Here is a 27,397-nt window from a genome sequence, read left to right as displayed (position 1 = left end):
CCATTTCTGCCTGTTGCCATTGTTTTGGTTTTACTAAAATTTATCTACATTACATAGTCTTTACTGTTTTTATGTAGGTTTTCAGTCATGTACTTTATCTGTAAATAATACTAATCATCTGCATATTTTATATAACGTAAATTTTGTCCATTTACAGCTATTCCAATCTTTTCTGGAATAGTTCTACTAGTCCAGAAAACATGGAAATAACTGTGCCTGGAAGAACTTAACTAGTTCTTTTGCATTACTCCTCTCTCCCACTGGTATTTCAGAAGTTTCAACTGCTCCAAATTTTATTGTTGCCATAGTATTTTTATAGTACTGAGGGATGATAAAGTATTTTTTGTTCTAAAATTTGAAGCAATTTATTTTTGCATATTGAGTCAAATTATTATGTGACACCTCCAGGGAGTCCAAAGACTCATTGAGGGAGAGTGTGCCAACAGCATCAAACGATTGATCCCTTTCCAACTACTAACCATGGTCAAACTTGCTTAAGTTTTTGCGAGCCATTACTAGCAGAGGCTCTACCAATCGACCAACCTTTGTTGACAAATGCTAAATTAAAGTCTATAAAACAGCAGTAAATTTAGATTTCCGGGTTTTTTTTTTTCACATTAATTCAGCTAATTGTAAAAGAGCATAGATTACATCAGTAGATCTCCCTCTCCTAAATGTCATTTGCTCTTCTCCTAAATGTTGCTCATAAATACAAAACAAAATATCATTTTGTTTTGTATAATTCTGATAATTTATATGTGTAACCTTATAAAGGTATTGGTCTATAATTCGTACATTCCTGTAAACTGCCTTTTTCATATATGAGAATTATTCTTCCTAATTTCCAGTCATTAGGAATTTCCCCATAGTTTAAGACTTGGTTGAATCACTGCACTAAATAATGCTTTGCTGTTTCTCCTTCATACTTCCAAAACTATTAGTATTTCATCTCTACCCTGAGATTTATTTGCTTTCATCTGTCTGATTGCAGCATCTATTTCCATCTTTAATATTTTTTGGGTCTCTTCACTCTTACCAAACTTTTCTCATAATTTTGTGTGCTAACTTTTGCAAACGTTTGTTTAAAATAGTCCACCGAGTCCGAAATTTTTTTAACTTTGTCAGATTGCCTTTTATATATTTGATTTTTAGTGGTATAGGTTTGTGTATTTTTGAAAGTTCTTTTATTGTGTTATTATTATTACTTCGGGTGACTCCAGGGAGTCCTTAGACTCATCGAGGGAGGCCCTAAACATCATGTCCACACAACTATACGACATTCTCACAGTATCTATCATACCTTGCCTTGAACTCTCTCACCGTCATAGCACCCACAACAGACTCTGGCAGCTTATTCCACTAATTTACCACTCTAAAAGTAAAGAACCCAGCTCTAACACCCCCTGCTAACCACACTCTTGTCCAGCTTCCATAGGTGTCCCCTAGTTCTCCCACCACCAGTCCTGATCTCAAAAATATCCTCTGAATTAATCCTGTAGAATCCCTTTAGCAATTTGAATGTCTCAATCATATCTCCCCTTTTCCGCCTATCAAATAGTTTCTGCAACCCACAAATCTTCAACCTGTTCTCATATGGTTCATTCCATAGACCTGCTATCATCATAGTCACTTGCCTCTGGATCCTCTCCACCTCCTCCCCATCAAGAAGGAATCCAGGCGACCAAATCTGGGCACAGTAGTCGAGAGGAGGTCTTATCAAGGCTCAGTAGAGAGGTACAATAACTTGCTTGTCTCTGCTCGTCAAGGTATTTTTCAACACCCAAGTGAGTTGATGAGCTGATTTAGCTACTTTTGCAATGTGCCCCTAAACTTCATCTCCCTATCCACCAACACTCCCAAGTCCCCGGCCTCATCAATCTCCTGGAGTACAGTTCCACCAATGTGGTATACTGCTGCTAATCTTTTCACCCCAAAATGCATAACCTTACATTTTGTCACCTTAAATTGACATCCATTCTCCTTAGCCCTGAACTCCAATCTATCCAAGTCATCCTGCAAGATTTTGACATCTTCTGCATTCACTATCGCCCTACCCAACTTTGCATCATCAGCGAACAAATGAACTGTTCCACTTAGATCCTACCCTATATCGTTAATGAACAGATTAAACAGCAGTGGTCCAAGAACAGAACCCTGCGGCACACCACTAGTCACAGGCAGTCTTTTGGACTCTACTCCTGAATAAACTACTCTTTAATATCTCTCCATCAACCACCCACCTATCCATCTCACCAACCCTATATCCATTTCCATATGTTGTAGTTTACGGATTAGAATTCCATGTGGTATCCTGTCAAATGCCTTTGCCGGATCCAGCAGTATCACTGTAAACACATTACCCTTATCCAGTTCAGTCGTCATCTTGTTATAAAACTTGAGCAAGTTACTGAGGCATGATCTACCCTTCATAAAGCCATGCTGTCCCCTGTACAGTATCTCATTTTCATCAATTCATTCCTGTATTTTTCGCTTGACTACTTTCTCCAAGACCTTGACAACAACTCCTGATATGCTGATCAGTCGGTAATTTGCAACTGTAGTCTTGGATCCTCCTTTATGCAGTGAAACTATTTTCTCCTCTTTCCACACCTTCGGGACTAAACTGGACCCGAGATTCAGATTAAACAACATGGTTAAGGGCACTGATAATTCCTTAGCTGCTTCACGCAAGACCCCGTGCTGGTATACCATCCAATCCCACAGATGTATGTATTCACATTAAGGTTCTGTAACAGACTATTCACCTCCACTTCATTCATCACAATTCCCATATAAACTAATGGTTCCTTCATTTTTTCAGTGTAACCACCTGGATGATATACTTTTGCAAAGTGCGTGCAAAAGTATATCATCCAGTAACTCCACTATATCGACTGATTCAGTGACCTCCTTACCATCGTCATTCCTTAAAATCATTTTGCTGTGTACAGTTTTTTCCTTGCTTGCAGCATATTGAAAGAACTGTTTGGGATTCTCTTTAGCTTGCATAGTTAGTTTCCTTTCATAATCCACTTTTGCTTTTTTTACCACACTCATTACCCTTCTGGCCTGCACTTTATACCGTTCATGTGCCTGCAGGTCACCCCTTTCTTTAAATTCCCTCCACAGTTGTTTCTTTTTTTGCAGCTCAAGCTTAATGGTGTTATTCATCCATTTAACCCCTACTTGTTTTACTATTCGGACCCTAGGTATACAAATCAGCCATAACCTCCTGTAAATGCTCCTTGGCCACTTCCCATGCTCTATCGACGTCCAGCCCTTGCAGTTGTACATGCCATGGCACTGATCCAAGCAATCTCCTAAGCTTGTCATACTTGCCAGCACGGTAATTCCACATATACCCTGTGTTAATCGAAATTTTCCACACCTTTAGCCACCTCCCAGGTCAAGACCTTATGATCATTCTCACCAATAGGTGGCAATATAATCATATTCATTACAGTCAAATTCTGAGATGCTATTACCAGGTCAAGCACTTTCACACCCCTAGTATTTTCAATTACATGCCGTCTCAGATAGTTATCCCTTAATAACTTAAAAAAATCCATTTCCTTCCTCACATGTGTCCTCTCCTCCTCCTTCCAATCAATGTTACCATAGTTGAACTCCCCCATAATAATTACCCTCGTTCCACTCATTTCATCAATTTGTTTATGCATGCTATCTCCACCATCTATTCCATCACCTGGTCTATAGCAGCACCCAACTGTATATTTTATTCTGCCAGTCTCAACCTCACACCAAATAGCTTCAAATGAGCTCCTTTAACTCTCCTGCGATACAACTTAAATTTTCCTTGGCTGCAGTTCATCAGCTATCATCAATAACACCCCTCCCTCCATTTTATTCTCTCTGTCCCTCCTAAGCACACTATAACCTACACATTCTATCCCACTAACTATATCATCTTCCGTCAGCCATGTTTCACTAATGCCAATAACCTGTGGCCAGGAAGAGCCAATCAAGGCCAAAAATTCTTCCTATACTAATGTTATGTGTTATACTAATTTTGTATTATGATGGATAGCTACATCCTGACATATATCCGCTTTTTTGATTGATTTTGAATCTACATTTAGATGTAATTTTATTTTTTAATTGCTTGTGGTTTTCTAGCAATTCAGATATGCTCTTAGTAGAAAATTTTCTTTTGGTGCCACAGATCTGCTATTTCAATAGTAGGCAAATTATTATTAGGTTTCTCTTTTTTCTGTAATGTGTGTTTTATTGCAAGTAGTATTGCATTTTTTCCCATTTTCTCCAAAATTCTTCTGTGTTTTCAAGAGTTAAGGTCCCCAATTTATAATTAATTTTTTCATGAAACACATTTTGTGTGTCGGAGTCTTTAAATTTGGAGGTGTCAAGTCTTAAAAGGCTTTTCCTATTGATGTTTTGGATTTAAGCTTTATATTTGCTGATAGAATTTCATTATCAGAATGCTTGCCACACATTGTGTGAATTCCACTTAGTAAGGGGATATATAATATTTTGGGTGCTGAGTGTATATCTATTAAATGACATGTTCAAACCAGTTTAGTTATGTAGGAAAATAAATCCTGCCACCTCTAAACTTAGGATGGCATACTAAGGATAGTAAAACCTCTGTACTGATTCATGTGTCTGAATCATATCACCTCTTTCTCCAATTCATAAAGCTCTGTAAATGCCATTTCCTCAATCTTTATCGTCATCATTAAATTCTTCATATGTATACTCAAGGAGGAGCATACAGGATATTATGATAGTACAACATGAAAGTTTACATGAGCATTCACTTCCTGTTGTCTATTTTCAAAATGTAAAAAGCTTATTAAGGTTAGGTTGGTTTTTAAGATTTGCTGGAACGATTTTTGAATCAGCAGTGGTTCCCTAAAATCTAACCTAATCTCAATAAATATGGTTGTATGAAACTCGTCAAGATATGGAAATTTTTAGCCCTTCAGAAATTTAGGTTTTCAGTTTTTTCATCATTTCCATTTTGTTATTGTTGGTTGCATGCATGTTACAATTCTTATATCTCTAATGATAATGCTGTGACAAAGATGCAATATTGGAGTCATTCAAGCATTATTTAATTCATTCCTTGTGCTTTCTTCATTCCATTAAACTAAAAAAAAAAGACCTTCAACAAAAATGTTAGTCTAAATAATACACAATACAAGGAACATGTGAGCATTCATTTGATGAAAAATTCAGGAAATAACTAGATTGTTGTTTTAAAAAAATCTTAAATATTATTCTTGAAAATAAATGACCACTTACTAAATACAAGTGATATACATTTTTATTTGATGAGATGAACTGGTGGAAGACGTTTTCATAAGATTTTTAAATAATCTTTCAAATTTGTGAGAACTTCAGTGTAGAAGTGCCATTTGATTTTATGATCTATGCATTATATGCTATGGCCATCTGCCTACCAAAATGACAAACTAAATAAAACTTTCAGAACAGTCTTGACATCACATTACTGACTCTATGAGATTCCAGAAACACCCCACAAGCAAGCAGATATTATCAATTTCTGCAGTTGTATCACATTTGTTAATAGTAGGTCCCACTCACAACCATCTTGTACAACTGCATACCAAAAATGCTCAAGGGGAATGAAGTCCAATGACAAAGGGTTTCAGTTCATTAAGGTAAAGTCACTAACATATTCCTGTTGTATGGCACATCTTGTTGGATGCATCCATCACATTCATTCAAATCATTTTCTTATAGACTTTCTGCTTTGTGCCACCATTATTCCTTATTTTCTTTAAGAACATGAGAAACTGCTGTTCAACATCCATTTACTGTTCTGCTTGAAACTTACCAAATCAATTTCTCGTCCTCCTCCTCTTTCATTCCATTTTTCTGTTCTTAAAAAAAAAAAATTCCTCACACTGTTTATCCTGTGATGCATCCAGATTTACTCCCTCACAGTACTTGGTTGTACTGTGCAGCTATTTGAATCAATAACATCTATTGAGATTTTATACTCTTGTTGACTGTTCATCTGCCTCTTGCCTTGATCATCTATATCTGGTCACATGTTCAGTGCTGACAGGGTCTTTATTTATAATATCACTCTCAGTATACTTAAAAGACTATTACACACGACTATCCTAGCAGGACAAAAGTTTCAAAGACATTCCTATAATTTCATCCGTTGGAGTCGTCATCACATGCATACTTGAATACAGGTACTTTCCTTCAGAGGCAGTCTATTACCTATTTACAGCCAGTGCCTGCCACGTGTTGTGTGTAAATTCCAATTAGTAAGGGATGCATAATATTTTGGCTTCTGAGTGTATATCTATCAAATAAGCATGTTCAAACCAGGTTAGTTTTGTAGGATAATAAATCCTGCCACCTCTAACTTATGCGTCTCAATCATATCACCTCTTCCCTCCTATTCATTAAGGCTCTGCAAATGCCATTCTCTCAATCTTTATCATCAAATTCTTCATATTCTTCCAAATTAGTCTGTTATCTGTCAACACTCCAATATTGTTACAATCCAGTCTTTATATTTCGGTTTTTTTAAGATACTTCTGACTGTATTAATTCACCTATATCTTGATCTTCATTTGGATCTTTTCCCTACCATCCTGACATCAAGCATCTGCTTTGCTAATCCTTCTCTTTCCATTCTGTTTAAGTGATCATGTCACCTGATACTGGTTCTACTCAGACATTCTTCAGTGCTAATTATGTTAAGTTCCTTCCTAGTTTCTTTATTTTAAATAGGATTTTGACAATGATGCCTTGCATCCACTCCTGTAATTTTTCTCAGAACTCTCATCTATGGTCTCTCGTTTTTGATGATCTAGCCAAGTGAACAAATCCATAAATCATATTAGTTTGAATAACGTCTTGTATATAGCCAGTCGAGTGTTTTGACTAATATTTCTCTTTTATTCCATAAAAATTCCCATCTTCACTAAAATTTGTGCCTAAATAGCTGAAAATGTTTTATTTGTTCTAAAGGTTACCCATTCAGGATGCAACTGATGTTTTCAATGTCCCTGCATATTTTCATAACCTTTATATTTTATTGCTCATTTTTATGTCAGATATTTGTTACAGCAATTATGCAATTTAGTTAAGAAATCCTACAGCTTGTACTGGATTTATTTTTTTATAACATCAGCTGCATAAAGTAAAGTAGAGATTAACATCTCTAGTTTTGATATCATGTTTAATGCCACTTTTCTTCATAATAAGATCAATATAGATTATGAATAAGTGGAGATCATGTGTACCCCTGTCTTACACCTTGTCAAACCATCTTCCTGTATATCCTTCAATTCTAGAAAACTACTTACTTATAATTTAAATATAATTGCTGAATATAATGTCCAATTTATACTATATAATTATAGTTTTGAACAACTTGTCAAAACACTACAATTGTTTTATTTCTTCTTTTATTGTCTCTTTGGCATAGTTTGAATGTAATATAGTTTGTCTCTATATATATGTGTGTGTATACTCCAGATGATAACCTTAATCTGAAGGTCAGAACATCAGAAAATTAAAGTAATTATTTCTAACACGGTTGTAAGCTCCATAATTTGTCTGAAATGAATAGCAACTTCTTGACTGTTCATCTTAAAGAGAAAAAAAAAACTCTGATCACAACTCCTATTTGGCCTGAATCTGGCTTGTTCTCCATGTTATACTATTTTTTTAGCCTCTTCTCAAATTACATGCTTGCATAAATCTTACCTGTAACAATCATTAGAGCAAGTCCTCTGAAATTCTGAAACATTTAGTTTTATTTCACTTTTAACAGAAGGGAGAGGAGATAGCATGAGAACTCTACACCAATCATTCAATTCTGACCTGAATTTGATCTTTCTGACTATGCCTTCAACTATGCAGTGAAGCCACTGTCACACTTTTATACCTTTAATATTTGAGCATTTATAGTCAAACATTATTAATTCCAGCTGCCTTTTCACATTTCCAATTTTGATTGCTGTATTGTTATGTACTCCTGATTGCATTCTTCTTGAATATTTGCTGTCACTTCTTGCTTCATCTTACAATCTTTCAAAATGTTCCAAACATCTAGGATTTTTATCTTTAGTTTTCCTGTCACCTTTATCATCACTGATTCCTTTTATAGTACTTTTTCCTCCATTTCTAAGCTTGTTCAATAGCCATCAGAACATTTTGCCACCTTTCTAATATTTATAATTATTCTTAACTTATTTAAACTGTGTGTGTGTGTATATATATTATATAAAATAAGTAATTACTGACCTTATAGTTATTGTACATTAAAATAACCATATAAGTCAGTATTTATTAGCATAGAATTTTTGTAAAATTCTATGCTAATAAAGTTTATTTATGTATTGTCCTCTGGTATTATAATCCTATGATACCCTTTCAGAAGTTTATAGCCCCTTATCACATAATCTCTCTTTCTCCTGTTTACAAGTGTCTGTAGTCAACAATTTCTCACTTTGCTCTCATAATCTACATTCCACAATCCCAATATTATTTTTGTAACTCTTCTTCGCACCCTTTCCATAGCTTCTTTATCCCCTCTGAACCTAGGAGACCAAATGCGTACATGTTAGTCCAGATCTGGTCATATCAAGGCCTTGTAAAGAGACAAAATGACTTCCTTACATGTCAATGTTTGTTTCAGTATCATAATTATCCTCTGAGTTGTATTTGCAATTTTTGCTCTACAACCTTTGAATTTAAATTTTCTTTCCACTATATCTCAGAGATCCCTAGTCTCATCAGTTTCCCCAAGCATAATTCCTTCAATATAATATGTCACTGGCTCTCACATTACACTCAAATGCATAACTATATATGTATTATAACACAGTGACGGCTGAACTGGATAAGGGTAATGGGTTTACGGTGATTCTACTGGACCTTGCCAAGGCCTTTGACAGGATTCCACATGGAATTCTAATCAGTAAATTGCAGCATATGGGAATGGACATAGGGTTGGTGAGATGGATAGGAGGGTGGTTGACGGAGAGATATCAGAGAGTGGTTTACTCGGGAGTAGAGTCCACAAGACGGCCTGTGACTAGTGGTGTGCCACAAGGATCTGTTCTTGGACCACTGCTGTTTAATTTGTTCATAAATGATATAGGAAATGATTTGAGAGGAACAGTTCATTTGTTTGCGGATGATGTGAAGTTGGGTAGGGCAATAGTGAATGCAGATGACGTCAAAATTTTGCAGGATGATTTGGATAGATTGGAGGTCTGGGCTAAGGAGAATGGATGTCAGTTTAATGTGGCAAAATGTAAGGTTATGCATTTTGGGGTGAAAAGATTGGCGGCAGTTTACTGCATTGGTGGAACCCTGCTCCAGGAAATTGATGAGGCACGAGATTTAGGAGTGTTGGTAGATAAGGAAATGAAATTTAGGGGACACATTGCAAAAGTGACCAAAACAGCTCATCAAATCACTTGGTTGCTGAAGAATACGATGACAAGCAGGTTATTGTTCCTCTGTATCGAGCCTTGATAAGACCCCATCTAGACTACTGTGCTCAGATTTGGTCACCTAGGTTTCTTCTTGATGGGGAGGAGGTGGAGAGGATCCAGAGGCGAGTGACCAAGATGATAGCAGGTCTGTGGAATGAACCGTATGAGAACAGGTTGAGGATTTGTGGGTTGCAAAAATTGGTTGATAGGCGGAGGAGGGGAGATATGATTGAGACATTCAAATTACTGAAGGGTTTCTATAAAATTAATTCAGAAGATATTTTTGAGAACAGGGCTGGTTGTGGGAGGACTAGGGGACATCCATGGAAACTGGGCAAAAGTGTGGTTAGTAAAGGTGTTAGAGCTGGGTTCTTTACTTTTAGAGTGGTGAATGAGTGGAATGCACTCCCTGAGTCTGTGGTGGATGCTGTGACAGTGAATGAGTTTAAGGCGAGGTATGATAGATACTGTATGAATGTCAAATAGTTGTGATGAATATGATTTGGGGCCTCCCTCGATGAGTCTAATGACTCCCTGGAGTTGCCCGTAATAATAGTAATAGTAATAATATGTATACTTACTAACACTGAAATGATAGCTACTGTCTGACCACAGATGCGAAAACCTTGGCTAGCAGACTGCCAAGAAGAGCCAATTCATGCTGAAGGGAAGAAAAGAATAAGGCAATGTACGAATTTGTCACCAACATGCGAAATCACGTACTTTATACGTAAAATTTTCCAACTGTTGTACAAGCAAAATAGTTACCACTTTAAAAACTAGAATTTTCATAAAAGAAAAGATAAATTTTCTGATGTATAATAATAAACACTCACTGATTACCCTATTATCGGAATGGATTTGCCTCCTTCTGCCATGCGCAGAAGTGTTGAGAGGTCTCACATCTGTGGTCAAACAGTATTCTCATTTGCTTACTTCTAGCCTATTCAAATCATCCTGTAAGTGCTGTATATCATTAGTATCCTTGATTGCCCTGCCTATCTTTACATCATAGCAAACAATTAAACCTATCCTATCAGATGCTCCTTAATATTAAAGCATAGAGTGAACAATAATGGTCCAAAATCTGATCCCTACAGTATCTTGCCCGACACCTTAAATCTGACAAATTTCCACCTCATATGATTTTCTGATACCTCCCTATCTTTTAACCACTTATCCAAGTCAATAGCCTCTATTCCAGTCCCATAGCTTGCAATGCATTCAACAGCTTTTAATGTTCTATCCTAAAAAATGCCTTAGCAAAGACCAGCAGTATCATAGTGTATCTATTCACTTTATTCAACTCAGCCATAATACTAAAATATGAATTATAAAATACTAATTAATATTTTGGCAACATTACATTGCCATCATCAGGGATCACAAATAAACAATGATATATGCACACATGCACTAATACTGAGCAAATGAGGCTGAAGAAAAGCAACAGAAGTCAGACCTAGAGTCCTAAATAGTCCCCCCCCCCCTAGTGGGCTAAATTGGGTAGTCTTGGCCATTGGGCTGATGACCTTAGAATGTATGCTTCCCAAATTTGGGACAGTTTCATGCACCCAAATTTATTAAGGTTTAGAGAGGCAGATTTGAGGAATAACCTTTCATATTTGTATTTGCTGCAGTATAATAGAGTGAACTTCTTCCAGTGTATCCTGTGGTGGGTGTCCAAAGTATGGTCAACAACGCCAGAGTGGCTGTATTGGTGGGACTGGATGTAGTCTTTTGTTCAGATATTCTGATATTGGCTGTCCTGTCTGTTTGACTGTAGTAGGGAAGTTTGCAACTGCAACGGTCCTGGTAGGTATAGGTCATGTGGCTGGTCTTTGGTGGAGCAATTATAATAAATTATAAATAAATCAGCTAACGCCTTTTTTAATTCCCGCATACAGGGAGTACGCGAGGCCGTTCAGCCCTATCTAACTTTTGGAGACTGAGTGGGCAGTTCAATCTCCACTGGTACCCAATCAGAGATAGCTGGCCCATGGCTATCACTAATTAAGCGGCACGCAGTGAAGAGAGACGGCTCAACAAGTGCCGCCATCTCGTGGTCCCTAACACTCGTATTTAATGTCTGAAATAATGTGGGTTCTAGGATCGATTTTCTTGAGTTTACGGGACGAAAAAACCTGCTTGCCCATGCCAGAGATCAACTAACTCGGGAACCGGTCGAAAAAAGGTTTAGAAAAATTTCTTCTAGTCACCGACTAGATTCGAAACCAAAAAGTCTTCCTTCATGTGGTCAAGCACCGTGGTGTGCAAACGCCACAATTAAGAGATGCCAATTTCTTATGTGGTCTTTAAGTAGTTGTAAGGTCATATTTCCTTAGGATTTTTGTCAATTTTTTGAATGTGCCCCAGATATATAGAATGGTGATAGGTTTTGAGTAATCTCTGCTCTGAAGGAAGAGAGAGGGGTTATGGTTACAGGGTTTAATATTTTTTGGATTTTTTTTTGGGGGGGGGGTGACTGCTGGTGAATATATCTACCCGTATGTGTAGGTTTTCTGTAAACAGAAAATACCAAGGATCCATCAGGCTGACATGTAATCAGAGTGTCTAGGAGTGGGAGACTTGTTTTTCTTTTCCAAGGTAAACTGGATCCTAGGGTTAAGAAATTTTGGAGTGTATCCAGGCCATGTGGCTAAATAGAGAACACATCCATGAAGTGTAGCCAGACAGTGGTTTTATGTGGGAGAGAGTAAGGCTTTTGCTTCAAAGATCTCCATTAAGAAGTTGGCCATGGGTGAAGTTAGTGGGGAACCCATACTGTCCTCTCTGTTTGTAGAATTTTCCTTGCCAAACAAAATAGCCTTAGTCCATGGTGAGCTGAAACATCGGGAGGAAATATGGCTTGTATGAGGTCTAAGGTATATTTCAGCGGGACATTGGTGAATAAAGAAACATCAAAACTGACCATTATGTCACTGTGTTGGAGTGTAAGGTTTTCTATACTGGCTTTAAAGTGGGCTGAGTTTATGTGCAAAGGTGTGTTACCAGTATATTGTATGAGCACTTTGGCTAATTTGTATGTGGGTGAATCAATATCATCCACAATGGGACATAATGGCACATTTTGTTTATGGATTTTTGGTAGTCCATATATCTGGGGGGGGGGGGGGTCTAGAGTCGTAAGGTTTTAGTTTGATTGTGACCTCCACAGGCCAAGAGGTAACATTTTTAAGGAGCCTATGGAGTATTCTGATTTATGTGCTGGGGATCATAGTCTGTGGTGAGGTAGGTAGTTAGATAGGCAGAATGTTCTAGTAGTAAGGAGGCAAGCTTACCTGAGTAATTTAATTGGTTTAAAACCACAGTGGCATTTCCCTTATCCACTCGGGTAATTACTATTTTGTTACTACTTTTATTTCTTGCAGAGCTTTAAATTCTTTTTTTGATAGGTTGCTTTTTGGTGGTTTAGACACTGTGACACCAAAGACATACACTGGTAGTTTAGCCACTCGTAGACACTTTGATTACATGCCACACTGATGGATCCTTGGCATTCTCTGTTTACAGAAAACCTACACATACAGGTAGATACATTCACCAGCAGTCACTCCCCTCTCCCCCTCCCAACAATATAGGATTATAAAAACCCTATATAACAGGGCAAAATTAATCAGTTCTGATAAGAATGTCCTAATTACTGAATTTGACCATATCCTTAACACTTTCTTAGCCAGTGACTACAACCCCCCCCAAATAAAAACCCTGTAACCATCCCCCCTCCCCTTAGAGCAGAGATTACTCAAAATCTATCATCATTCCATATATCCAGGACACAACCAAAAAAACTGACAAAAATCCTAAGGAAATCTGACCTTTACAACCGCTTAAAAACCACATAAGAAATTGGCATATCTTATCCACTCCACCAAAGATCAGCCACATCCCCTAGACCTATCAGGTCCCTTACAGTGGCAAACAGATAGGACAGCCAATATCTGAACACAAGGACTACATCTGATTCCACCAATACAGTCACTCAGGACTTGCTGACCATGCTTTGTACACCCACCACAAGATACACTGGAAGAAGGACATTGTATTACACCACAGCAAATACAAAAATGAAAGGTTATTCATCTGCCTCAGCCCTGAAAAACTTCCCAAACCTCAACAAATTTGGGTGCATGAGACTGCTCCAAATTTGGGGAGCATACATTCTAAGATCATCAGCCCAATGGCCAAGACCACCCAATTTAGCCCACTGGTGGTGGTGGGGGGGCATTGTTCAGGACTCTAGGCCTGACTTCTGTTGCCTTTCTTCAGCTTCATTTGCTCAGTGTTAGTGCCTGCATGCACATATTGTTTTTTTTTTTTATCCCTGATGATGACAATGTAACATTGCTAAAATATGGGAAGTATTAATTAAGATATTTTATAATTAATATTTTAGTAAACATTATTTCCTAAAAAATTAATAGTTATGAGTAACCAACATATAAGCCTGTCTACAAGAATTCCATAACAATATTATAAAATATGAACACATTGCTCAGAAATGACCTAAAAGTATAATAGGTTTCTGCTTGTATCTTTAATAAATTTGGTATCTTTAATAAATGTTAAAGATACCAAACTATTTTTAAACTTGGTTTTACTCCATTTCCCAAGTAAGCAAACAGACAAACAAGTCAAGTTTGCGCCTGCAAGTGTTGCAAGTCTAGCTGATCCTATACGTAGTGCAAGACCAAGGCAACTCATGGTAAAAGTAGAATAAGCTCTGATCACTAATCTTAATATTTACCCTTAATGCAAAGCACATCTCATGGAGGAGATGTATGATGTTTTGTATTAGAGGCAAGGGGCCACTACCCAGACCGGTTTCGACCTTTATTGAGGTCTCATCAGTGGGAGATACCAAGATTTTAGTAATACAGAGCTTATAAGTATTTTAACAGAACAAGTTACCATAAGGTGTTTTAACCTTATTAAATAAAAATATTTGGCACTGAACAACCGGCTTCTATCCACTGTTTTGAATCTAGTGAATCCAAGTCTCATCCATAGTAATAAATCGATGCACAAAATCAGTTTTATTATTGTTAAAATGCTCCAAGCACTGTTCAGAGATTTTCATGTGAGTGTGTTTTTGATCCATGGCACCCATCTCACGCAAAGTTTCATTTGCAAATCTTCATGTAAAATGTATTCTACACGTTCTTTTGAAATGCCTATAGTCTCAGCAATTTCACACACTTTGACTAGACAGTCATCGAATACCATATCGTGCACTGATCAATGATTTCTGGCATTGTTACACTATTTGGACGTCCTTCACGTGGATCATCTTCAAAGCTGGTACGGCTGTGTTTAAACTCGGCAGCCCAATTCTTAATTGTCAAAAACGAAGGAGAAGAGTGCCCATAAACTTTTATTAACTTTGAATGAATTTCTTTTGCCGTTAAACCTTCTTTTACAAAAAATTTTATAACTGCATGATACTCAATTTTATCCATTTCAAGGGATACGGACAACACTCTGACTTCCGACAGCTGTATTAAAAAAACTACTTGATAGAATGACTTGCAATTTCACATGGATGCTTATGACAGATGTAACAGCTTAGAAAAAAAAATCTTGCCGATAGTGTTACCATTTATGGTTGAGGCCGAGAACTTTTCAGACCATCCACGTATATATTTGATCTCTAACAAAAGCACTGACAAATAAACTAGTAACAACTCAAAGAAAAATGGAGAGGTTGATGCTAGGTATCACATTAAAAGATAAGAAGCCAGGCTCATATCACTGACATCATTCTTCACCACAAGCCACTAAAATGGAAATGGGCTGGACATTTATCCAGAAGAGAAGATGAGCGATGGACCACCATACTAATAAACTGGATTCCAAAAGAAGGGAAATGAGGCTGAGGACATCCTAAAAGAAGGTGGAGTGATGAATTGTCAAATTTTGTTGGGAAATATTGGTCAGCCATCGCCAAGAACAGAGAAAGGTGGAAGGAACTGGTGGAGACCTTTGTCCAGCAGTGAACAGAAAATGGCTGAAAAGGAGAAGAAGAAGAACATACAGTCATACCCCGACTTATGCAGTTTCTTATATGTAAGTATTCCCGTCCCACTTCACGCCTCACCACTAATCATATCTTTCCAGTGCCGGCTGCATTCGCCAGTGTCGCACATGCTGTGAACAAGCACTGACATGTTTCACGTGGTCTCCATTCATGCACAATTTTTATGGTCTACAAACCAACCTTGCGATTGTTTAATGTTATGTTCTTGATAAAAATTTTATCACATAAAAAATAATAATGTCGTCCAAAAGAATCAAGTCCGATTCTTCTAAAGCTAGCAAGAAAAGAAAATCATTGACTTTGGAAACAAAACTCAACATTATTAAGGATTTTGAAGACGGAATGAAAATTTATGAGCTGGCAAAGAAGTTCGATCTACAGGAATCCACAGTAAGAACAATCATAAAAGAAAGGTTTACAGATTTTGGAGGACATAGAATTTAACAAGGAATGAATTGTTGCCACAAAGCAAGGAATAAAAAAAAATCATTAGCTTGCTATGAAGAAATTTGCATGACAAGAAAAAGACATTATGCCATCAGATGAATCTATTAGATGTTATGAAACCATCGACATCGAAATAACTATTTTTTTTATGTACAAAACACTACAATTATGATTATATTTCTTAAAAAATATAGCTGTTTATGTAAACCTTTGGTCCCAATTGTATGTTTATATATATAAATTCATGCAAAATTATACCCCGAGTTACGCGAATTTGACTTACGTGCTTTTTTGTTGGTCCCACCTACTGCGTAACTTCGGGGTATGACTGTATATCAAAGTGATATATGGTTACATTTCGGTTTTAGCATTTCTGCATGAATGTCGTCTTGATCTAGCGTCTTTCCGATCTTCATTTGCTCTATATATTTCTTCTCTAAGTATTGAGGACAATCTTCAAGATTGTTACACTGATATTATTTCTCTCTCTCATCTCTAAAGATGTGAGATGGTATTCAACGCACTTTTTCTTAATTTCTTCACTTTGGAATAAACATCACTTGGTAAACAATTTGCTACATTACTCCCTTAAATGTGTAGAGACATTCTGACATTCTATATGCAAAATGCTATTTTATAATAGTTCATTTCTACATAATGGTTGTCACAATGCAGGTGGTAATTATTTGAATTCACTTCCCTCAATATTGTTAGGTCATATGAAAATATTTATGAAATTAAACTAAAAGTGCTTGTTATGTAATGAAACACTTATAAAACTAGACTTCTGATTATAGTTCCATTGGACTTTTACTGTATTTATACAACATATTCTATATTGCCTTTTTTTCAGCCCTTCGCTCTATAATCAGTCCTTCAAAACTGCAAGAGACTAGATTTGATGATATCCATTCCAACAGTAAAACTGAGAAGTGTCACTTTTACTGTTGTTAGAATAGGGAGGTGTTAACTGACACCTCCCTAATCCAGCAGAAGCAGAACAATTGAAAATATTGTAAAATCGGACCTGAATTATTAATGGGAAAGTCTCTTTTCTTTAATTTTCAATATATAAAATCTCATTTAATTATTTTTGAGGGGGAGGGGGGAAGAGGCAGAGGAATCTGGATCCCAGCAATATTGAATTAATCTCCTAGTAATTATAATAAATAAATTATCCTTTTACAACAGAAAAATTTTTTGATAGATCTGTAAAATTTGTTAACTGATACCGCCCACAAAATAAGAAGCATACACTACTACATTTTTTTTCTTCTTAACTCCTATCATCAGGTTACTTAACTAACCATCCTGCCTCAATCTTGAGAGGACTAGATATTATATGATTCACAGTATTAATCTGAATTAGATCTTAATGAAACAGGACTAGATTTAAGATCTTGAATATTAGTAGAGTATTACTAATTATTACTCTATCAAATCTGATAATTCCTAAATCTTCTGAGCAATTCATTTCCAGAATCTCTTTCCCATGCTACCTTAGTTGTTGACCAAAGCATGTTGACTGGTTCCTCACAATCTGAAAAGAAAAGAAAATACACATAAAAACAGAGAGCCCAAGATATTTAAATAACAAAAATCTATAAAAGAAGTGAAAATACTGAGGAGATTTCAACTGTTTATAGTTTACATGTTTGGTTACACTAAAGTTGTTGTAAACTTTACTAAGTGTGAGTAAACAGCGCGCACACTCTTCTTCAGTGTGAGCATGAAGAAGAGCCATAAATCTGGCATATGCATTTTTTTTCAAATGATTCACACCCATAACAGATTGTAAAACATATAGCACATAAAGTATGGGAATCATTTTTAAGCCACTTAAAACCTCCCTCCAGTAAGCAGGAGGGTGGTGGTGGTGGTAGAAAATATAACTTGTTATATTAATTTTTGTGTTTTTGTGCATTTCTGTGTTTTATTAAAGTTAAGAAAGTTTTATTTAGAAAGTTTTTTTTATTAAATAATTAAATTATTGAGCTCTCTGTGTGTGTGTGTGTGTGTGTGTGTAGATAGATATATTAATTGTAGGAATGAGTAGTTAGAAAGTGACAGACAGTTTGGTATTCAAGAGATATAACCGTGAGTTTGATAGGTCGAGAAACCACATAATAACTGAGTATAAGGTGCTACTTTACTGAACTTTGACTTCAATTTTCTCAAAACTAGGTTTTTTGTCATTTGTACCCTTTGGCTTCTAAGCGCCCCAATTAATAATGAATTTGTTTACCGAATTAATAAATAAATTTAATGAATTTGTTGGTCAATAATAATGAATCTACTGTACTTGTTTTTTCAGTGGATTATATTAACTTAATAATTCATTAAAGTTATTTCAAGATATAAACAAATTCTGAAAAAGATAAATGTCAAAGAATATAACTTTTTTGATTTCTCTTGAATCAAAATTTCATGTTAAAAAAAAATAAAATAAAATAAAAAAAAAAAACTTGGTTTAACATTTTTAAACAACAAAAGCAAGAAATTTTTACATTAGTACCTGGAATTAATCATGATCAAAAATTTAAATGAATATACATGAGTCCATGCTTTTATGACCTAATTAGTTCCTGGAAACCATCATTAAGTGAGCTGACATAAATCAGGTCTAATTTTCCATAGGTTCAGTGTTGTGAACAGGGATTACTTTTCTGAGAATCTAGTTTGAATATAATATAATATAATATACAACATAAATGGTAACATAACAAGGGACCTGTTATGTTACCATTTATGTAACTGTTATAGACCAGGGAATGTAGAGAATACTAATCGTGAAATGTTTAGGTAAATTGATCAGCCATGTAAAAAGTTGATCCTGATGGGTGACTTTAATTACAGGAATATAGAATGAAAGGAGGAGATAGTGTATGAGAACAAGGAGAGAGAGTTTGTTGGATTTCTGAGAGATAAATATCTTAAGCAGCATGTGATTAAAGCACTTAGAGGCCTTAATGTTTTGGATTTGGTGATAACTTCACAAGATATAGTTGTTAATGAAGTGTTGACACTGCTGCTGGTTGGTAAGAGTGATCAAGAGGTGCTTGTTTGGGAAGTGGTGAAACAAGAAAAGGTTACTGCCAAAAATGGATATATGTGGAAGTATCAAGTGGGTGATTATAGGAAGCTCTGTATTCAGCATCAGTACATTGGGTAGATGAGCTGAGTAGGAAAGATGTTGACAGTGCATGGAAATTCACAAGGCAGTATCTGACACAAGTAATGTATAAATGCATACCAAGGGTTAAGCGAGTAAATAGAGCAGGAATGAAATGGATGAACAGTGACATCAAGCAAGCTGTGCTGGAAAAGAAAAGGCTATGGAGGAAGTACAAGACAGTTTGTGGTGATCGGATCCATGAATAGTATAAATTCAGGCTAGGAAGGTGACCAGCATGGAAAAAAAAGAAAAGGTGCAGTATGAGAGGAGATTGGCTGGTCAGGCCAAGGTTAACTGAAGGGAATTTTTCCACTACATGGCAAGAAAGAGAAAGAATAATTGTAGGGTTGACAGTGGTGGATAGTCATTACAGCAGTTTCTAATTATAGATTAGTCTGTATAACTGCAGTCAAGCTGTTGGAGAGATTGGTTAGGAATAGCATACAGCAGCAGGTTGATGGATATAGAATTCTTCCTGATGGTCAGCATGGATTTGTAAAGGGTAGGTTCTTGTTTTAATTAATAATTTACTTGCATTTTATGATAAGGTAATAAGTGTGTTAGATAAGGGAGAATCATATACCGTGATATTCTTGGAATTTGCAAAAGCATTTGATAGATTACCACATGATAAGTTGGTATACAAGCTGCAGAGGATAGTATATTGGTTAGATGAATCGGAAATTAGCTCTCTACGACACCAGCAAGATGTGTATGATAGAGCAGTGTCTCAAAAACTAGGGTAACCAGTGGTGTTCCCCAGGAGTTTGTTCTTAGGCCCTTGCTGTTTATCTAGTTGTAAATGATATATAATGTGCAGAGTGGGGATCTTCAGTTGTTTGCTGATGATGCAAAGTTGGGGAGAATTATAATTAGCACTGTTGATGTTAATTGTTAATTCCCTTCAGGAAGATCTGAATAGACTTTTGACTTGGACAAAGGAGTGGGGTTGTAGTTTCAAATATTAATATCCAAAATACTACTAGAGTACACAGCCTTATATTTCTGCATGGTGCCATACTACAGGAAGTGAATGAGATTCGAGATTTGGAGGTGATGACTGACAGTGGTCTGAAGTTTAGAGGGTAATATTGCAAAGACTGTACATCATAGTGATGCTATCATAAGAAGTACTTTAACATGTAGGGATAAAGAAGTGGTTGTGCCACTGTATAAAGCACTGGTCAGACTACACTTGGACTACTGTGCTCAAATTTGGTCCAAGTGTAGTCTGACAAGTGCTTTATACAATCTGATCAAAATCTGATCCTGACAATCCCTATTTGGCCTGAAGTCAGTTTATTCTTCTCTTCAACAATGTTTCTTAGCCTCTTCTGAAATATGCTTGCATAAATTTTACCAACACTCAGTAGAGAAATTATTCTGTAATTCTTAGTTTTAGTTTTATTTCCCTTTTCAAAGATGGATATTATGAGAATCTATCCCAAGAATCCACAATTAGATCTACTGAATTATGCAGTGTAACCAATGTAAAATTTTTATATCCTCATATTTGAGCATTCTAGTTGAATATCATCTACCCCAGCTGCTTTTTCATAGTTCAGGTTTTTGATGACTTTTTTCTACCTCAAGTATTGATATGTACTCAGTGGCGTATTTAGGCGTTTCCCTGCCCCTAGGCCCGCAGAAAGTGCCACCCCTCATATTTAATGAACACGCTGATTTACATGCATAACCTATTTATATCGTAAATTTGTAATATAAATATATATATTATATTTACAGCTGTTTTGCCTACTTCTGTTTAGGAGTGCCCCTGTTTAAATGTCATTGTAGATGTATATTTACGGATAAATATATGTAGCATAAAGGAAGAGAAATTTACATATACCTTTTTCTGGGTGTTGTGGCTTTTCTTCTTTCTGCGATGTCCAAACTACTGTGTGTGGGGGGGGGGGGGAGGCAATGTGGGAGAATTAAATAGAAATGGAAAAAAAACCGGGTTTTTTGAATAATATATATATACATATATATTATAGGGGTGCTTAAAGGTCAAAGCTGTATAACTGAGAGGAGACCTCCACATAGCCTTTAAAGGAATGCGGAGAACCGACCATGGTTCTGACCTAATGTCCAATCCTCGCCTTCTCGTGGTGCACCCTGCTGGGTATCTACTTTGATACTGAGCGAACAAGGATGGGCTGGCAATTTGGGATTTAGCCGACCAAATTGTATTCTTATTGGTTAAACCAAAATAAAAAAATGATGGTACAACATGACAAAATTTCATGCCGGCTGGGGCGTCGCCCGGTTAAACAAGGCCCCCATTGTTTTCGCCAGGGAACCAAGGCGAACAGCGAAAAGTCAGCTACTCGAACATATCTGAAAACAAACTCCAACTCAACATCACCAGAGTTAAAGATCGGTATACTATCAACGTAAGAAGCCTGAATGGCAAAGAAATGGAGCTAGCTGAGGAATTAGATAGTACCAGATCGACATAATAGGGTGACTGAAACAAAAAAGACCAAAACTGGTGAGATCTTTCTGAGCAATAAATACAAAATGTTATATTCAGGCAATGACAATCAAGGAAAAGAAGGAGTAGCCATAGTATTCAACACAAAATACAAGGCTCATCTTCTTGAATGGCAGGCAGTGTCAAGTACAGTGATTTGGGCAAATATCAGAATGGGTAACTGGATAATGAGACTTATTTGTGCCTATGGTCCCACAGAAGGTTCTACTAAGGTAGAAGTGGAGAAATTTTTTGACGCTGTAGAAAAAGCAACTGACACAATGAAAAAGGAAAAGTTGGTCCTTGTTGAGGATCTAAATAGCAGAGTAGGAAATGAGTGTGAGACATAATCCAAATTTTCCCAAAAATATTTTGGGAAAATTTGGAGAAAAGAGCAAAGCTAATAATAATGGCAAATAGCTGTTGGATTTCTGCTCAGGACATGGACTGGTTATTAGTAACACCATGTTCCAACATAAAAATGTGCACAAATTCACATGGAGAGAAGAGGCTAGGAATAAGAAAAGTCTCATTGACTATGTTATTGTTGATAGCGATGTTTTCGCCCAGGATAAAATTGAATTTCATATTGAAAAGAATAACATGTAAGAAAGTTTTAAACCGAATAAAAGTTGAGCAGTTCTCAGATGAGAACTGTAGACTAAATACAGAAAGATTATTGAAAAGAAAATGAAAGACTTTGAGAACAGGAATCAAACCTTGGAGATTAAGTGGCAAACTCTGAAGAAAACATTGATTGATTCTGCCAGAGAGGCATGTGGTGAGGTTGTGTGCAAGGATAAAAAAAATCAGAACTCCCTGGTGGACACAGGAAGTTAAAGAGGCAGTGAAGGAAAAGAAGAAAGCATATCAAAAGTTCCTGGCAAATAAGTCAGCTTTTACTCTTACAGAATACAGAGACAAATGTAAGAAAGCTAAATAGTGTGTAAAACTAGCTAAACAAAAGTCATGGGAGGACTTTGGCAAGAATATAGAAAATAAATATCAAGAAGGTGGCAAAATATTCTGGAGGTTGTTGAAGAAGTTTAGGAATGGAGGAAAGAGTGCTGTAAAAGGAGTTAGAGATGATAAAGGTGACATGAAAACAGGAGAAAAAGATATCCTTGAAATATGGAGTAATTACTTTGAAAAACTGCTAAATGAAACAAGCAGTGATGACAGCACAGTGATAAAAAACACTGACCAGGCATGCAGTCAGGAATACATATCCATACTTGAAGTAGAAAAAGCCATCAAAGGCTTGAAATGTGGAAAGGCAGCAGGAGTAAATGATATTCGACCAGAAATGCTGAAGTATGGTGGTATAAAAGTCTTACAGTGACTGCACTGCATAGTTCAGAAAACCTGGACAGAGGGACGAATTCCCGATGATTGGAGTAGAGCTCTCATAGTACCCATATATAAAAAGGGAAATAAAACTGAATGTGAGAATTACAGAGGTATTTCCTTACTGAGTGTTCCTGGCAAGATTTATGCAAGTATACTTGAGAAACGGTTGAAAAGAATTGTGGAAGAAAAGCTTGATGAAGAACAAGCTGGATTCAGGGCAAATAGAGGCTGTCAGGATCAGATCTTCACTTTTCTAGTGGTAAGACTTATACGTTGGTTAGACATAACTGGTAATTAATTTACGGAATTAACAACAGATAGAGGGGACAGCCATGGGTTCACCACTTTCCCCACCCTTGGCCAATTTCTTTATGGAGACATTTGAAGAAAAAGCCTTAAACTCCGCCCCACAAAAACCCACTATTTGGCTTCGTTATGTGGATGATGTGTTTGCTATTTGGCCACATGGCTCAGACTCACTCCACTCCTTCCTAACACACTTAAACAACCAACATCCCAGAGTCCAGTTCACCTTAGAAAAAGAGGAAAACAACACTCTCCCCTTCCTAGACACTTTAATCACCCGCCAGCTTGATGGATCTTTGGTTTTCTCTGTTTACAGAAAACCCACCCACACTGGCAGATACATTCACCAGCAATCCCCCCCCCCCTCACAACAATATGGGGTGATAAAAACACTATATAACAGGGCAAAATTAATCTGCTCAGATGACAAGGCCCTGACTATGGAACTAAACCACATCCTCAACACTTTCTTAGCCAATGGCTATAACCCCAAAAAAATCCAAAAAATACTAAAACCTGAAACCCACAACCCCCCTCCCCCCCTCAACAATAAAGACTACACCAAGTCTATCACTATCCCCTACATCCAGGGCACCTCTGAAAAAATAACTAATATCCTCAAGAAATATGACCTGACTTCCTGTTACAGACCATATAAAAAGTTGGCATCCCTTATCCGCTCTACCAAAGACCAACCACTTCCCCTAGACCTACCTGGTGTATACCAGGTCCCTTGCAGCTGCAAATTGTCCTACTTTGGCCAAACACGCAGAACAACAAATATCAGGATTTCAGAACACCAAGACTACATCCGGTTTCACCAGTACAGCCGCTCTGGGCTGGCAGACCACCTTAGATACCCACCATAAAATTCGTTGGAAGAAGACAAAAATAATCCATCACAGCAAGTTTAAATACGAAAGATTATTCAAAGAATCTTCAGCAGCTCTAAAAAACGTTCCTAACCTCAACAAATTTGGGTGCATGAAACTGCCCCAAATTTGGGAGACTTTCATTATGAGAACTTCAGCCCAACGGCCAAGACTACCAAATTAGCCCGCAAGAGGGCACCATTAGGACTTTAGGAACAAAATTAGTGTCTTAATTTCTTCCTCATTTGCTTTGTTAGTTCCTGTAGTGCACATACCATATCTTTATGTTCCTGAAGATGACAATGTGACATTGTCGAAATATAGAAGTGATTCATTAAAGTTATCTTTAATTAATTTACTTTATATGCGTTGTTAATTCCGTAAATTAATTACCAGTTAGATCTTCACTTCACGACAAATAGTCGAGAAAGCATGGGAATATAACAAAGATCTGTATTTAAGTTTTGTCGATTTGGAAAAGGCATATGACAAGGTGCCAAGAGAGAAGCTATTCAATACGCTGCAGTTATATGGTGTCGATGGGGCATTATATCAAGCAATACTTAATCTTTATTTGAGTTGTAAGTCAGCAGTTAGAATTGAAGGAAGTACAGGAAGATGGTTTAATGTTAAATCTGGTGTGAGACAAGGATGTACATTATCCCGTCTGTTATTCATTATCTATATGGATCATATTATGAAGGAAAGTGGTATTAAACCTGATATCAAAATTGGAGATGTTAATGTCAGCTCTTTGCTTTATGCGGATGATGTTATACTTCTAAATAAATCCGCTACAAGTCTGCAAGATTCTCTGACTAAATTGAATAGCTGTTGTAATAGATATGGTATGAAGGTCAGCAATAAAAAGACAAAGACAGTGAAAATAGGCAGAATCATTGAAAATGTCAACTGCTTTGTGAATGGAGAACCTGTAGAACAAGTAAAACATTTCAGCTACTTAGGCACGATTTTTACTGAAGATGGTAAATTAAATATAGAAATAGAGAACAGAATCAGCAAAGCTGGTATGGTGGGAAATCAATTGAATAAATTCATATGGAATAAGAGAGAAATTAGTCGGAACACTAAAGTAGCTGTATACAAGACAGTGTTCAAACCAGTTTTAACTTATGGATCTGAGAGCTGGGTCAAAAGTAAAACAGTTGACCAAAGAAGAGACCGCAGATATGAGAGTCCTGAGAAAGATTAGAGGCGTGAACAGATGGCATCAATGGCAATATCATATTAAAAATGAGGATATTAGGAAAGAACTTGACATTGTCAGCATACAGGAATGCATTAGCAGAGCTAATCTCAGGTGGTATGGTCACTTAAATAGAATGTGAGAGGAAAGATTAGCAAAACAAGTGTTCTCTGCCAGGTTGGCAGGAAAACGACCCAGAGGAAGACCAAGATATAGGTGGATTGATACGTTACAAAGTGCCTTAGATGATTTGGAGGAAAATATAGATATGAAGTTAGTAATGATGTAATTTTTTCATGTAGTACTGTCATATCCTGTACACCCCTTGAGGGAACATGGCAGGAATTTGATGATGATGATATATATTATATTATTAGAAATGGGCAGAGCATTTTTTTATATTTATATAGGGTGGGAAAAGGTGAAGGGGTTGAAAACAGAACTGATTTTTAGAGGGGGGTTGATGGGGTGTGGTCCGTTTCGACTATGCTTGTCATCGTCTGAACACATGGAGGAAGTGGATGCTCTGTAAGGTCGGGTAGGTGCTTCTGCTTTTGAAGTGTTTGTGTTACCTCCTATTGGTCGGGGTTGTGACCTCAATTTTATGTTGCGAAGCTTCTAAACCTCGGAGATTATGTAGGGCCTGTGGACGTTGATAGAGTTTGCGTCACATTTTATGGCTATTGTTTCCGATATTCTAAGCATTGTTTCATTGTCTTGTCTGTCTACTATGATGGCCTTGTCGATCTGTGGGGTATGTTTTTGTTCAAGGGCGTGAACAGCTATTTTCGTTTTTCCTGTGTTTTGTATTCAATTTTTTTTTTTGATGTTGCGTTTTTTAGTGTTTAAATGTTCTGGAATAGGGATGTTACAATCACAGGTGTTCTTGTAGTCTTGATGATGGTGGAACCCTTGTAGGTAATATCACAGTCTTTTTGGCAGGAAAATTTATAGACTACGTTGTGGTGTTCAAATATTTCTTTTTGTGTGTGAGACTTAATGGGTTTTAGGAGATTTGCCAATTTTTGGTTTGTGGTGAATACCAGTTTGTAGTCAGCATGTTTGAAGATGTATTTATAGGCTTTGTATATGTTTTGGGTTTATGGTAGTTTGATAATTTTTTGTGTTGGGAAGTTTGTTTTGGTACTTGGGTTGTTTTGGTGGTTTTTGGCCATCCTGTTTGCATAATTTATTAGTTGTGTAGGATAGTTGTGATTTTTGAAGATCTGTGTTAGTTTTTTTATTTCTGCATTTAGATAACTATGATTGGTTGAAATCAATGTCCACAGGCCCTACATAATCTCCGAAAAAAAAAAAAACTAACACAGATCTGCAAAAATCGCAACTATCCTACACAACTAATAAATTACGCAAACAGTACGGCCAAAAACTGCCAAAACAACCCAAGTACCAAAACAAACTTCCCAACACAAAAAATTATTAAACTGCCATACACTTCAAACATACTGACTACAAACTGGTATTCACCACAAACCAAAAATTGGCAAATCTCCTAAAACCCACTAAATCTCACACACAAAAAGAAATATTTGAACACCACAACGTAGTCTATAAATTTTCCTGCCAAAAAGACTGTGATATCACCTACACGGGTTCCACCATCAGGTCTTTATGGGCAAGACTACAAGAACACTTCTGCAATTGTAACATTCCTATTCCAGAACATTTAAACATTAAAAAACGCAACATCAAAAAGAAAAATTGAATACAAAACGCAGGAAAAATGGAAATAGCTGTTCACGCCTTTGAACAAAAACATACCCTGCAGATCGACAATGCCATCATAGTAGACAGACAAGACAATGAAACAATGCTTAGAATATCGGAAACAATAGCCATAAAATATGATGCAAACTCTATCAACGTCCACAGGCCCTACATAATCTCTGAGGTTTGGAAGCTTCACAACATAAAATTGAGGTCACAACCCTGACCAATAGGAGGTAACACAAACACTTCAAAAGCAGAAGCACCTACCTGACCTGACATAGCATTCACTTCCTCCA

General features: G+C 36.7%; 1 protein-coding gene across 4 annotated transcripts in view; it reads right to left on the bottom strand.

Moving 5' to 3' along the window:
• The window catches only part of jdp (DnaJ domain-containing protein), a 93,081-nt gene that overhangs the window by 6,140 nt on the left and 59,544 nt on the right, over positions 1–27,397 (bottom strand). For all 4 annotated transcript variants that reach the window (XM_090393852.1, XM_090393868.1, XM_090393877.1 and 1 more), the window contains exon 5: positions 17,414–17,521. In XM_090393852.1, coding sequence (XP_090249978.1) covers positions 17,418–17,521 — 104 coding nt within the window. In that variant the 3' untranslated portion in view covers positions 17,414–17,417. Of the gene's footprint in view, positions 1–17,413; positions 17,522–27,397 lie in introns of those variants that run through there.

This window comes from Typopeltis vanoorti, chromosome 1 (assembly GCF_054136105.1).
Source record: "Typopeltis vanoorti isolate ZY-2024b chromosome 1, IOZ_Tvanoo_1.0, whole genome shotgun sequence".
NCBI lineage: Eukaryota > Metazoa > Arthropoda > Arachnida > Uropygi > Thelyphonidae > Typopeltis > Typopeltis vanoorti.
This window is presented reverse-complemented; position numbering and strand designations above follow the sequence as displayed.